This window comes from Hyperolius riggenbachi, chromosome 5, assembly GCF_040937935.1.
Source record: "Hyperolius riggenbachi isolate aHypRig1 chromosome 5, aHypRig1.pri, whole genome shotgun sequence".
Taxonomy (NCBI): domain Eukaryota; kingdom Metazoa; phylum Chordata; class Amphibia; order Anura; family Hyperoliidae; genus Hyperolius; species Hyperolius riggenbachi.
The window spans coordinates 214,833,965-214,849,627 of record NC_090650.1 but is presented as its reverse complement, the minus strand read 5'-3'; the positions used below and the strand labels follow the sequence as shown (position 1 = coordinate 214,849,627).

Below are 15,663 nucleotides of genomic sequence, written 5' to 3'. Positions count from 1 at the left end.
CCTTCCGAAAATTCCATATATTGTGCAGGAGATCACAGTGAGTTAAGTTTAAAGAGAATCTGTACTCTAAAATTCTTACAATAAAAAGCATACCATTCTATTCATTATGTTCTCCTGGGCCCCTCTGTTCTGTTTATGCCACTCCCTGCTGCAATCCTGGCTTGTAATTGCCAGTTTTAGGCAGTGTTTACAAACAAAAGACATGGCTGCTAACTAGCATGTGATAGGCTGAGAGAAGCTCAGTCTGGGACTCATACAGAGCCTGCAAGGGGCGCGGAGAGGGTGTGTATAGCTTCTGCCTATCACAGTAGAGCAGCACATTCCTGCCTCAGCCGACAAAGCTGACAAAGGAAAGAAGATTAGATTAGATAAGAGATAATACAGCCACTGTGCAACCAGGAAAGGCAGCAGGAAGACAGACCACATTAGAACAGGTAAAGGAACTTATAGGATAGAAGAAATAAGGCTAAACATTTTGTTACAGTCTCTTTAAGGCTGGGCATACAGTTTACATATGTGGTAAACAATAACCTGATATTGTTTACAACCTTGCCACAGTGTCTTGTTAGATGAAATCTCATCACAGGTAAGCCTGGTACATAACTTTCCATTTTTATTGGGCAATAATTGGCCAATTTTACCACCTCCATGTAGTAGGAGTATCAACAAATTTTGAATACTTTGAAAAGATTGTGTAGGTAGCCTCTCATACTACACAGATGTGTTAAAATTGGTAGCTGATTGGCCAATCAGAATTAAAAGTGTGTACCAGGCTTTACAATCTAAAATCCATCTGTACGGTACATTGTTCATTTGCTGCTTTTTCCTGCCCACACCCCTGTGCCATTGGGGTCTCAAGTTAATATTTTAATTAAATGTGCTATTTATATCAAAACCATAATGTATTAAAAACTTCTTACAGTGTATGCCCCTGAGGGTCCTTTTACACTAAATCAGTTGCTGCCATTTATAACGGAACAGATAACTGATGTGCAAGGTATTGTTCATGTTGCCATATGGCTCAGTTCACATTATACATGTTTTAATTGAAAGCTTTTTCACAATGCACTGCTATGAAAAAGTTAAAATGCATCAACATATAGAATAAAAGGGGCCTTCGTAGTGGAAGGTGAATCTATTTTTAGTAAAACCAATGTCCTAAATACTTTACTTTGTGCAACACTCATCTCACAAAAATACTCCCATAGTATGGCTGGACTTGAGTACCCTATCGCATACTCATCCCAGGGTCCCCCCTGTGCACACAAGCACGCATATGATGACGTCATGTGCAGTACATACAGGGACATACTAGGATTGCCAGGCTGTTGGTTACTTCTGCCTTGTCCCCTGCACCAGTGTAAATGGTGGGTGTACTGGGAGAGCAGTTATGTAGTAAGGAGTGAGAAAGTGGCAGTGGCTTTCTCAGTGGCATACATTTGAAAATGGCACCGGGAGACTTGGGCGCAGGATACAGCCGGTATATGGCTGATCCTGCTTCTGAACTAATTCGGGCAGTGTTAATTACTATTCCCCCTCCAGGCCACCATGGATAGTGGGGAATGATATCATTCGGCTTCCGGCGTTGCTCACCGAGCGTCACTATAGCTGTAAGGCCTCGTTTCCATCTATGCGCTTCTGTCCGCTTCTGTCCGCTTTTCAGCAACATGTATCAATCTGTAACATTGATGTGCTGAAAAAAAGCGGATAGAAGCGGACAGATGGAAACAAGGCCTAATTCCTATTAGTGTATGGTGGCGCCGGCTGCGTCCAAATCTAGCTGCGCTGAAAAGCACTGCTCCGTTCTCAGTGGCTGAGAAAGTGGCAGCCCTGCATTGGCTGCTTCTCTGGCAAGCTATGCAGTTTGAGGGACCCTAACTGCAAACCTCTTCATGCGTTCAAACCGCTAGTTTTGGTTTGTTTGATGTAGCTCCTTTTTTTTTTTTTTTTTTTTTCCTTCCCCTTTCTTCTTCTTATATATGGCTCTTTGGTTTCCCAAGTAGTAGTGTACTGTATTTTCAGATAATTGTAACAAATGTTCCATGATGGGAACAAATAATGCAGTGTCTAGAACCTCCTTAAAAAAACTACTCAAGCAGGAGCTGATAACTAATCTCTTGCCTCTTTATCAGATGAAGGTGATACATAATGCAGAGCCTGTGCTTTGCTATTTGTTGGCAACTTTGTACTTTTCTCCAAGCACAGCAAATGTTTTATTTTCCATCCCTGCTCATTTATCTGCTAGAAAGAATGCGTGCGTATTTCTCCAGTAGGATTGATTTTCAGAGACCAAGCATTAATAATAAGGTCATCCATGCCTTGAGTGCCGTGCATTAAGTGACAGTAGTATGGCCCTTTTGTCATTCAGAAGTGTCAAGGCATCGCATGGCCATCCCACAAACTAGGTAGATGGGGTCTTTCAGCTGCCACAGTCGGTGCCTTGATGTCTGCCAGAGTAACCTGGAAGGTATTTGTGTTGTCAGTCACTGAGACATCACATTACTTTAAACTGTAACACAGCCTATGTGCGGTTAGCTGTCTTATCCATCAGCAAGAGCAGATGGAAACAGTACATCATTTTAATGCACCTATTAGGAATACCCCCGTAAGGAGGCAGAAAGAGACTTGTGCTTTGCAAATGGAAGCTACTCAGAGTTGCTTTCATGTCTGTAATCAAGAGACTGTTACAGTAGTTATAAAATATACTGCCATGATAACTGGGAGCGTATAAATATACATTAGCCATGTAACATTACCAATGTATTGTAAGATATGCATGTTGAATTTTAGCTAATTTTAGACATCAGGTCATGCATTATAGATGACCATATGATATTTTTATCTTGATATGTGTTATTATTTTGTAGGTGAATGAGAAGTTTGCTATTGAGTTGATTGCTGAACAACCTGTAAATGAAACTGAAAGCAGAATCATATCCTGTGATGGTGGAGGTGGTGCTTTAGGCCATCCTAAAGTTTATATCAACCTAGTAAGTTTGCTAAGACAGTATCAACGAGTGACTTGTCCTAAATGTATCTGTTCTTTTTAAAGGAAAATGGTCATAAAAATATCTTGGAAAGGGTCTAATTAATTATGCAGGTGTATTGCTTTATTGGTTTTGGGACTATGGAGACATGGCACAAAACATCCATCCTGTTTTAACCCTTTCCAAGTCATTTTCTTGATCGCCCACATATGACGAGGGGGAGAAAAAGTGTGTCTTATGGTCCGTAAAATGCAGTTTTTCCTGAATCAGAATTTTATTTCAAAACCAATTACTGAATGGTGACTACTCAGTCCAGCTGACAGAAAAGTGTGCAGTGAGTAAGCAGGTGGGTCAGCATGTTTGTATAGATCCTTTCTAGGGCTTTCTTTTGTAAAGAAAAGAAACACTGAGAATACCACAGGAGATGGAAAACCTGTGAGATTTTTACTACTTACTATAATTGAGAGCAACACTGGAAAAAAGTAGGGTACTTATTTTTCATATTACTCTGGGAAAATGTACTGATTACATATATGTGTTTACATGTTTTTTTTTTTTTTTAATTTTACAATTTTTCATTATGGGTGACCTTTAACCCTTTCAGTACCACCAAAGGTGAAATCTATGTCCTGTTTGTGCCTTTCAGTCTTCGACAGTAAGTAGATTACACCCATTCCCCTCACTCTTGATGCTCTGACACCGCTGCACTCCACTCGCTGAGCTATCTAATGACAGCTAAGCTCCATACACCCTGTGATCACTGTGAACCAGTCATAGTGATTAGTGCTTAAAGTGAACATGAGGTGAGAGTAATAGGGAAGCTGCCATGTTTATTTCCTTTTTAAAAAAATGCAAATTACCTGGCTGACCTCTCTTGATCCTTAAGCCTAGTACACACATGCAACTTTGATTGACCAATCATTGGTCAATTTTACCACCTCCATGTAGTATGAGGGCCAACAGATTTTCAATTCTATGAACAGGTTGTATAGGTTAACCCTCATACTACATGGAGGTGGTAAAATTGAGCAATGATTGGTCAATCAAAATTGCATGTGTGTACTAGGCTTTAGACCCTAAACAAGCATGCAGATCAGGTGCTCTGACTCAAGTCTGACTGGATTAGTCACATGCTTGTTTAAGGAGTGTGATACAGACACTACTGATGCCAGAAAGATCAACAGGACTGTCAGGCTACAGTTGTTTAAATGGAAATCAATATGGTAGCCACCATATGCCTCTTACCTGTTTCCTTTAACCTCCTGAGTGGTAACCCCGAGTCAGGCTCCGGGTTGGAAATCCACAGTTCAGAGTGGTAACCCTGAGCCAGACTAGTGGTGACCGCCGCAAGGTTAAAGGGAACCAGAGACGAGGGTAAGCCTAAAAATGGTAAATTATGTTATACATACCTGGGGCTTCCTCTAGCTCCATAAGCCTGGATCGCTCCCACGCCACCGTCCTCCGCTTCCTGTATCGTCGGTACCGGGTCCCGTCACTTCCGCCGGACGTGACCAGTTGTACGCATGCACAGAGGCTCCCTCCGGATTTGTGCGCCTGCATAGTACGGAGGGAGCACACTGCGCTTGCGTCGACTGGACGAAAGTACAGGACCCGGTACCGGCGGAGGACGGCGGCGTGGGAGCGATCCAGGCTTATGGAGCTGGAGGAAGCCTCCGGTATGTATAAATCTATATCTTCTTCATCTCTGGTTCTCTTTAATGCAGAGTAATGGCACGCAGACAGTATTTTCACTTACCTCCCTGAGGATCCAGATGCCGGCAGCCATTTTTCTTCCTGTCCTCCGAAGCTCTGCATCTCCCTGGTGAGATCGCCGCCTGTCATGACGACCGCAGTCAATCTCACCATAGGGTTACAGCGCCACCCGGCGTTCTGAGGGAGGACTCTACGGTGCTGCATCCCAGGGGGCTGCTGCAGACTATCTGGCAGCATGATTGTTTGCGGTTTCAGGGTCTGAAAGAGTGCCAAAAAATGCACTGCTTTTAGACCATACAATCAGGAAATAATCATACTGCCAGGGAGGTTAAATAGGAAAAAATACTCTCTTCCTTAGGGGGTGTAAGACACATGTCCCAAATGATTAAAATGTGATTGTTTTTGACTATCCAACGTTGGGTGAACTTGATCGGGTTTGAAATGTTAGTACTATTACTCTTTTGATATTTTTTATATATAGAATGGTGGGACCACTGTCTCTAAAAAGCTAATAATTCTACACCTTTATAGCTTTACTTGCAAACTCACTAAAACTGCAGCTCACATCTGTGTGAAAGCTGTACTTGCTATATATCTGGTATCTGTAGACCAGGTTTGTCTGATCTTTGCTTTCTGCTATACCTTCCTGTTCCTGAAAATGTTCTTTCTGCTTTTTGCTGTTGTACAGTAAGAGCAACAATGGTAACAGTACTTTGGAGTGCAGACATCTCAGAAATGTCTGCTATCTTACATGAGTAGCTAGATGCACTGCACAGGAGCCATTGCTACTTTTTTTGCACGCCTAGACTAATTGACAGCTGCAAGTAATGCACCCATTTGCCAGTTTCCACCAAGAACACTTGGGAATGACTGTGTTTAATATGCCTGACCTTCAGAATTAACCCCTGCTTGTTACTGGTGATATCACTAACAGCTGATTCATTATAATACAAGAACTTGCCACCCAACTCCTGCTTAAAGTGACTCAGAGCTGAAAATAATGTTTTATACATACCCTGTGCCTTCTGATGATTTAGTTGACACCGTTGAGTCTACATCAAAATGACTAGCCAAATGTCTGAAGTGGCCCGACATGAGAGGTTGCAGTTGCACACCTCTATGCCTGCTACAAACCATGCAACATCCCATCAGATAGATGGGTCGAATCGATGATTTCTGATCGATTTTCCAATCTGTTCTATACAAAATCGATCAGAGAAATGATCAGAAATCAGATCGGAAATCGATTTGACACATCTTATTGACTGGAAATTGCATGGTGTGTACTAGGCACAATATCTCTCATACTGGAATTGGATATGTCCTCTGAGAGCAGTAGGAGTTTTGCCACTACAGAAATGGACTGACCAGGCAAGCCACACACCGTGACACAAGATGCTCCGGCTGTTAGTGCTGTAAACCTAACTAAGCATCCACCTTTCTGAAGAGTAGCTGTTATGCACAAGTACAAGTACTAAATCTGCAATGGAGTGCGGAGGGTAATTTGGAATGTTTGTAGTCAAATTAAAACTACTTCCCAGCTTCTCCTGTAATGTGTATATATTGTGTATGTAATGTGTATACAGTATATACTGAATACTGTGAGTATAGGCTTTTTATGTTTAGTTTGCACTCTGTTTCATATGCACATAAAAATCAGTCTAAAATAATCTGCTATTGTTTCAAAATATAAAGCTGAATTGAGGGAATTGCTATTTGTATCAATCTAGATAGTTTCACTTTAAAATGTATCAGTATGCTTTTCATTTTCTGCAAGAAAAAGTACCGAACATCACCATGGATAAGCCAACCTTTTTACTCCCAAATTGTGTATGTAAAGTAAGTGTGTGTGTATGTATCTCCAGGTGTGATATCCTATGGGCCCACAGAGCACTCATTGGAAACACGCTGGAAAGCATCGATACTTCTCAGTGCTTCAGCTTGCATCCTTGTGTCTCCACGGCAGTGTCTGGATTGGCCTATACAACTCTAAGCTTGCAGTGGTCACATGACAATGAGCCTAGAGTTCTATCTGGAAGTTCAGAAGCTTCCGGGAACACAACGATGAAAGTTGAAGTAAGGAGAGGTAGCTATGCTTTTACCTACACACACTCCACAGCCTGCTTTGCATGGGGGGAGGGGGGGCTGGCTACCACGGCATTTGGCCTACCTGTGGTGATCTACTGTATGGTAAGTGTAACCAAGGTAGTTGCTGTAAAAATTATTGTGTGATAAGTATTTTATGAGATTAGTAAGGCTTAGACTACCTTGATAATGTTTTTAACTGACAGCATTACTTTTTTTTTCCTTTTTCAGGATAAAGAAACCAAAACAGGTACCTGCGGCTATTGTGGTCTTCAGTTCAAACAGAAGCCTCATCACTAACCTTTCTAATTTAAATCTCCTATGGAAAATATTAAATGTGTAGTAGTTTAAATCTAGTGTATGCCTCTGTGTGTTTTATGCTTCGGTGTATATATTTTGATGGATCTGCACTGTAAATATATTTAAAGCTCCGTTTCAAGCAGAACCTTTTTATATGACTGCATTGTGTATAAAGACTCTTTACAGTAGTTGGGAAGGAAAGAAAAAGGAATGTAAATGGCCATGCTGGAGGTATCATGAAAATGCTAAATGTACAGTAGATTAATGAATCACTAAAGGCCCAGTGCACACCAAAAACCGCTAGCAGATCTGCAAAACGCTAGAGGTTTTTGAAGCAGATTTCAGAGCGATTCTAGGCATGTTTAGAGACGTTTTCTAAACATGCCTAGTGTTTTTGGAGTGTTTTTTTGTGTAGCAGATTACAAATATTGTTACAGTAAAGCTGTTACTGAACAGCTTCTGTAACAAAAAACGCCTGGAAAACCGCTCTGATGTAGCGCTTTTCAGAGCGGTTTTCCACTTTTTCTATACCTTAACCACTTGCCGACCGCCTTAAGCCGATGGGCGGTGGCAAGGGCTGGGCCCAAACGACCGCAATACGCCCATCGGCGGTGGCGGCGGCGGGCGTGGTTATGCAGCGATCGCGTCATTCGTTACGCGATCAGCCGCCGGCGACTGGCTCCGCCACCCCTCCCCCGCGCTGTAACCCGCCGGCCGTTCGGAAGCGCCGGCGGGTTACTAGCACCCGGATCGCCGCATGTAATAGGTATAATAGGCTTTGTAATGTATACAAAGCCTATTATACTGGCTGCCTCCTGCCCTGGTGGTCCCAGTGTCCGAGGGACCACCAGGGCAGGCTGCAGCCACCCTAGTCTGCACCAAGCACACTGATCCTGCCCCCCCTTCCCTCTGATCGCCCACAGCACCCCTCAGACCCCCCCCCCCCCTGCCCAGACCCCTGTTTGCACCCAATCACCCCCCTAATCACCCATCAATCACTCCCTGTCACTATCTAAAAACACTTTTATTTTTAACCCTAAACTGCCCCCTGCTCCCTCCTGATCACCCCCCCACCCCTCAGATTCTCCCCAGACCCCCCCCCCCCCCTGTGTACTGTATGCATCTATCCCCCCTGATCACCTGTCAATCACCCGTCAATCACCCCCTGTCACTGCCACCCATCAATCAGCCCCTAACCTGCCCCTTGTGGGCAATCTGATTACCCACCCACACCAATAGATCGCACGCAGATCCGATGTCAGATCACCTCCCAAGTGCAGTGTTTACATCTGTTCTCTCCTCTAAACACCCACTATATCACCCATCAATCACCCCCTATCACCACCTGTCACTGTTACCCATCAGATCAGACCCTAATCTGCCCCTTGCGGGCACCCAATCACCCGCCTACACGCTCAGATTGCCCTCAGACCCCCCCTTATCAATTCGCCAGTGCAATATTTACATCTGTTCTTCCCTGTAATAACCCACTGATCACCTGTCAATCACCCCCTGTCACTGCCACCCATCAATCACCCCCTGTCACTGCCACCCATCAATCAGCCCCTAACCTGCCCCTTGCGGGCAATCTGATCACCCACCCACACCAATAGATCGCCCGCAGATCCGATGTCAGATCACCTCCCAAGTGCAGGGTTTATATCTGTTCTCTACCCTAAACACCCACTAATTACCCATCAATCACCCCCTGTCACTGATACCCATCAGATTAGACCCTAATCTGCCCCTAGGGCACCCAATCACCCGCCCCCACACCCTCAGGACGCCCTTAGACCCCCAGCCCTGATCACCTCGCCAGGGCATTGCTTGCATCTATTTCCCCCCTCTAATCACACCTTGAGACACCCATCAATCACCTCCTGTCACCCCCTAGCACACCTACCCATCAGATCAGGCCCTAATTTGCCCCGTGTGGGCTCTTGATCACTCGGCCAAACCCTCAGACCCCCTTCCGATCACCTCCCCAGTACATTGATTGTATCTATTTTTCCCTCTAACCACCCCCTGAGACACCCATCAATTACCTCCTGTCACCCCCCTAGCACTCCTATCCATCAGATCAGGCCCAATACAACCTGTCATCTAAGAGGCCACCCTGCTTATGACCGGTTCCACAAAATTTGCCCCCTCATAGACCACCTGTCATCAAAATTTGCAGATGCTTATACCCCTGAACAGTCATTTTGAGAAATTTGGTTTCCCGACTACTTACGGTTTTGGACCCGTAAAATGCCAGGGCAGTATAGGAACCCCACAAATGACCCCATTTTAGAAAAAAGACACCCCAAGGTATTCCGTTAGGAGTATGGTGAGTTCATAGAAGATTTTATTTTTGTCACCAGTTAGCGGAAAATGACACTGTGAAAAAAAAAAAATACAAATCAATTTCCGCTAACTTGTGACAATAAATAAAATCTTCTATGAACTCACCATACTCCTAACGGAATACCTTGGGGTGTCTTCTTTCTAAAATGGGGTCACTTGTGGGGTTCCTATACTGCCCTGGCATTTTAGGGGCCCTAAACCGTGAGGCGTAGTCTAGAAAACAAATGCCTCAAAATGACCTGTGAATAGGACGTTGGGCCCCTTAGCGCACCTAGGCTGCAAAAAAGTGTCACACGTGGTATCGCCGTACTCAGGAGTAGTAGTATAATGTGTTTTGTGGTGTATTTTTACACATACCCATGCTGGGTGGGAGAAATCTCTCTGTAAATGGACAATTGTGTTTAAAAAAAATCAAACAATTGTCATTTACAGAGATATTTCTCCCACCCAGCATGGGTATGTGTAAAAATACACCACAAAACACATTATACTACTTCTCCTAAGTACGGCGATACCACATGTGTGACACTTTTTTGCACCCTAACTGCGCTAAGGGGCCCAAAGTCCAATGAGTACCTTTAGGATTTCAAGGGTCATTTTGCGGCATTTGGTTTCCAGACTACTCCTCACGGTTTAGGGCCCCTAAAATGCCAGGGCAGTATAGGAACCCCACAAGTGACCCCATTTTAGAAAGAAGACACCCCAAGGTATTCCGTTAGGTGTATGATGAGTTCATAGAAGATTTTATTTTTTGTCACAAGTTAGCGGAAATTGATTTGTATTTTTTTTTTCACAGTGTCATTTTCCGCTAACTGGTGACAAAAATAAAATCTTCTATGAACTCACCATACTCCTAACGGAATACCTTGGGGTGTCTTCTTTCTAAAATGGGGTCATTTGTGGGGTTCCTATACTGCCCTGGCATTTTAGGGGCCCTAAACCGTGAGGAGTAGTCTAGAATCCAAATGCCTCAAAATGACCTGTGAATAGGACGTTAGGCCCCATAGCGCACCTAGGCTGCAAAAAAGTGTCATGTGTTATCGCCGTACTCAGAAGTAGTATAATGTGTTTTGGGGTGTATTTTTATACATACCCATGCTGGGTGGGAGAAATCTCTCTGTAAATGGACAATTGTGTGTAAAAAAAAAAAATCAAACAATTGTCATTTACAGAGAGATTTCTCCCACTCAGCATGGGTATGTGTAAAAATACACCACAAAACACATTATACTACTACTCCAGAGCACGGCGGTAACACACGTGTGGCATTTTTTTGCACCCTAAGTGCGCTAAGGGGCCCAAAGTCCAATGAGTACCTTTAGGATTTCACAGGTCATTTTGCGACATTTGGCTTCAAGACTACTCCTCACAGTTTAGGGCCCCTAAAATGCCAGGGCAGTATAGGAACCCCACAAATGACCCCATTTTAGAAAGAAGACACCCCAAGGTATTCCGTTAGGAGTATGGTGAGTTCATAGAAGATTTTATTTATTGTCACAAGTTAGCGGAAAATGACACTTTTTGAAAATACACAATTAAAATCAATTTCCGCTAACTTGTGACAAAAAAAAATCTTCTATGAATTCACCATACTCCTAACGGAATACCTTGGGGTGTCTTCTTTCTAAAATGGGGTCATTTGTGGGGTTCCTATACTGCCCTCGCATTTTAGGGGCCCTAAACCGTGAGGAGTAGTCTTGAAAACAAATGTCACAAAATTACCTGTGAAATCCTAAAGGTACTCATTGGACTTTGGGCCCCTTAGCGCAGTTAGGGTGCAAAAAAGTGCCACACGTGGTATCGCCGTACTCAGGAGAAGTAGTATAATGTGTTTTGGGGTGTATTTTTACACATACCCATGCTGAGTGGGAGAAATATCTCTGTAAATAGACAATTGTGTGTAAAAAAATAAATAAAAAAAAATAAAAAAAATTGTCATTTAGGGAGATATTTCTCCCACCCAGCATGGGTATGTGTAAAAATACACCCCAAAACACATTATACTACTTCTCCTGAGTACGGCAATACAACGTGTGGCACTTTTTTGCAGCCTAACTGCGCTAAGGGGCCCAAAGTCCAATGAGCATCTTTAGGCTTTACAGGGGTGCTTACAGTTAGGCACCCCCCAAAATGCCAGGACAGTGAACACACCCCACAAATGACCCCATTTTGGAAAGTAGACGCTTCAAGGTATTCAGAGAGGAGCATAGTGAGTCAGTGGCGGATTTCATTTTTTTTGTCGCAAGTTAGAAGAAATGGAAACTTTATTTTTTATTTTTTTTTAGTCAAAGTGTCGTTTTCCGCTAACTTGTGACAAAAAATAAAATCTTCTATGAACTCACCATGCCTCTCACTGAATACTTTGGGATGTCTTCTTTCCAAAATGGGGTCATTTGGGGGGTATTTATACTATCCTGGAATTTTAGCACCTCATGAAACATGACAGGGGATCAGAATAGTCAGAGATGCTTGAAAATAGGAAAATTCACTTTTGGCACCATAGTTTGTAAACGCTATAACTTTTCCCAATCCAATAAATATACACTGAATGTTTTGTTTTTTTATCAAAGACATGTAGCAGAATAACTTTCGCGCTCAAATGTATAGGAAATTTTACTTTATTTGAAAAATGTCAGCACAGAAAGTTAAAAAAAGTCATTTTTTTTTGACAAAATTCATGTCTTTTTTGATGAATATAATAAAAAGTAAAACTCGCAGCAGCAATCAAATAGCACTAAAAGAAAGCTGTATTAGTGACAAGAAAAGGAGGTAAAATTCATTTAGGTGGTAGGTTGTATGACCGAGCAATAAACCGTGAAAGCTGCAGTGGTCTGAATGGAAAAAAAGGCTCTGGTCCTTAAGGGGCTAAAAGACTGTGGTCCTCAAGTGGTTAACATTGAGGCATAAACACCTCAGAAATCGAAGAAATGCTTCAGCCCCCGAGTTTGCGTTTGTGATAAAAACAAACCTCTCTGGTGTGCACCATCCCATTCACTTTCATTATCCAAACGTTTTTCCCCCTGCAAGCGTTTAAAAAAACTCTCCAGAACCGCTCTGGTGTGCACCAGCCCTAACCGACATCCCACAAAACCTAACCCCATGCTTTCATGCATAAAAGGCCAATTGAATAATGAGTTGTCACGCAAATAACATGGTGGTAAGTGTCTGTAACCGGACCCTTAACAGCCCCAGAGCAAACAAGACAAAACATAAACAAAGCATCTGCAGCTGTACTTTAGTACTATGTTGCTCAGGGCTCTCTCACATCAGAGCTGGCGTTGGAGAACGCTCAACGCATACGTTTTGTTGTATGCGTTTTGATATGCATTGCACTGCAGTGAGTGTGTGTTTTTAATGCGTTTTCAATGCGTTACAGCACATAGGAAAATGCAGGTAATTTTTTTCTTTTTTAGTTTTCAACTTTCTACTACGTTCCTCTGCTGCATTCTGGAATTTTATGCCTGCGTTGAAAACTGTTTTAAAACGCGCATAGCTTGCACGTTACATTGACTAACATTGCAACGCTAGCATCGGACAAAAAACAGCTCCCGGGTGCGTCGTAACGCAACGCACAAAAACGCAGCATTATATGTGATAGCTAAAATGAAAGTCTATGGACTTTCATTTCACTTTGGGTAACGCAAACTTTAGCCACTGCGTTAAAACGCTCAAAATCTGTGCAGATGTGAAAGAGCCCTCATGCATGAGTTTAAAAAAAAAAAAAAGCAAGCAAAGGATCTTGAGCTGGGTGATGATCACTGTGGGTGTATCTTAGTCCTACTGGCATATAGCCCATCAGAGTGCTCCTGTATAGTGGAATATTGCAAAGCGTGACATCTCACCACTCCTGGGTCCATATGCAATTCACTTTTTCTCCTGAGTTTTCTCCTAGGAGATCATTTTTCATCTTCGATTTAAAGCCTTGCAATGGAAAAAGAACCAAAAAGTACTGCCAAAATTATTTTGAGTACATATTTGCTTGCTGGTGGTTTAACAAGCATTTTATTTAAGTTGTGAAAATATCATCTAGGAGAAAACTCGGGAAAAAGTGAATTGCATATGGGCCCAGGTCTCCAAACACAAGCACTCAGTCCTTGGTCCCCTCCAGACAAAGATCACTGTCCATGTGTGTGTCCAATAGAATCAGAGCATGTAGTGAATGTTGGACCCATGTGTTGCCAGTGTGGTACACTGTTCACTTGACAGCTAACTCTGCCCACCTATGTATTTCACTGACATCCTTAGCTTGCAGTAGTTCATGCATATTTTTAAGAAGGAACTGCCCCCATGCTTTTATGCAAGGGTTGATAATTACTGTAACATACTTTTCTTTTTTTCCGCCACATATTATGCTTTTTGTGGGTGATGCTTGTATTCAGTAATTACATTTTTTTTATGCATTTTATAGGCAAATAAAAAGAAAAAATACACTATTCCTCCAATTCCATCCCCTACAGTTTTAAAATTAGTGCTAAATAAAACCCACCCATTTTATTTACTCATTAGTCTTGTCCATCATAACATTTAAATTTATGTCCCTAGTACAATGTATGGCGACAATATAATATTTGAAAGTGATGGTGTATTTTTTCTGTTTTGGGTTTATATTTGTGTCCTGTCAATTGCAAACCCTTGTGTAATAACAGTAATATACCCTCATGACTTAAATAATTATAAAAAGAGTCCCTAAGGCACCTAATTTATGGACTTGTTTTTTTTTGGAAGGGATTCATTTTATTTGTGTGGTGCCTGTAATTTTAACTTTTCGGCACTAGATGGCGCTAGAAATACAGTCCTGAATTACCAGGAAGTGTTGCATTTTTTTTTCTTTTTACTTTCATTATGTTACGTTCTTGTGAATAGACATGGCCCTGATCAGGGGGGTCATGTCCATTCATTAGAGGCACTGTGATTGGTTCGGGGAAGCCTTGCTTCCCTTCCCCCAACAGCCGACACAGAAATTCCGCTCGACAAGAGCGGGATTGCGTGGACATGCGCGTGCACCCCCCGCTCAAACACTGGACGTATGTATGTCCAGATAGACTTAAGCACCGCCTATCTGGATGACTATAGTTGTAAAGATGATAAAATATTTTCTTGGTGACCTTGGCAGTTATTGGATCATTTTAATCATGATGCAGTTATTGCCTTTCGATCCGCCTTGCTGCTACACTTCCTGGTCACAACCAGACACGACAGTGGTAATACCATCAGCCTGTTCAGTTATGTTTAATGATCTGCTGCTCAAGTTTCATGCCTGATACACACCATGCAATTTACTGTCGGATAGATGGTCGAATAGTTTATTTCTGACAGGTTTGATCTGATTTTTGTATTTTATTATATATCGAAGTGATCAGAAAATCAATTAGAAAATGATTGGAAATCACATTGGACCTTGCCAGAAATAATTCAACCGTCTATCCGATGGGAAATTGCATGGTGTGTACCAGACATTAGAGCTAGTCAGATGCTAGATTTTCATCACCTGAAATGACTGTTCAGGATCCTCTCTGGTGATCCTCTCTCACATCAGTATGTGTGTCCTAAGGTACATACACGTCAGATTTTTCCAAATGACCAGTTGTTTGGACGTCAAATTGGGCGTGTGTACAAACTGTCAGCTGACAAGACTGGATTTGACCGATCCGCCAAGCAGATCCGTCAAAACCAGCGTTATCAGCTGAACGGCCGTTTGTACACACGCCCGATTTTGACTTCCAAACGACCAGTCGTTCTGACGTCCAAATGACTGGTTATTTGGAAAAATCCGACAATTGTACGCACCTCTAAAGTCATTGGTGATGCACTAGATTAGATTATCAGCGCTATCTGCTATAGTTGATCTATTGTAGTTCCCACAACTTATCATTCATCCTCCATCTTCCTCTTACCATAGAACAAAACCAGCTACTCAACAGCATACTGGTACAATTCCTCCTAAATTGTCTCCCAAAATAAACAGGAACAATAGTTTCAGGCAACAGTTGCTGAGTGTCTGTGTTAGGGATGATCAGTGAAATGCAAGCAATATTGAGTTGAGTGCTGCCAATTGTTTGATGTAAGTTTTATGTAGCTTGAAAACAGACCAAGCAAAGCCACTGTGGCATTTGATTGGTTCCCTTTAAAAGCTTCATGTAAAAGTTTACATTCATTATTTGTATATTTTTATTATATACACTGCTCAAAAAAAATAAAATAAAGGTAACAAAAAAAAATAAGACATCCTAGA

General features: G+C 42.3%; 1 protein-coding gene across 1 annotated transcript in view; it reads left to right on the top strand.

Moving 5' to 3' along the window:
- NDUFS6 (NADH:ubiquinone oxidoreductase subunit S6) overlaps positions 1–7,141 on the top strand; it is a 34,889-nt gene extending 27,748 nt beyond the window's left edge. The window contains exons 3-4 of the mRNA XM_068236663.1: positions 2,868–2,990; positions 7,017–7,141. Coding sequence (XP_068092764.1) covers positions 2,868–2,990; positions 7,017–7,085 — 192 coding nt within the window. The 3' untranslated portion in view covers positions 7,086–7,141. The remainder of the gene's footprint in view (positions 1–2,867; positions 2,991–7,016) is intronic.
- The last annotated feature ends 8,522 nt before the right edge of the window (positions 7,142–15,663 follow it).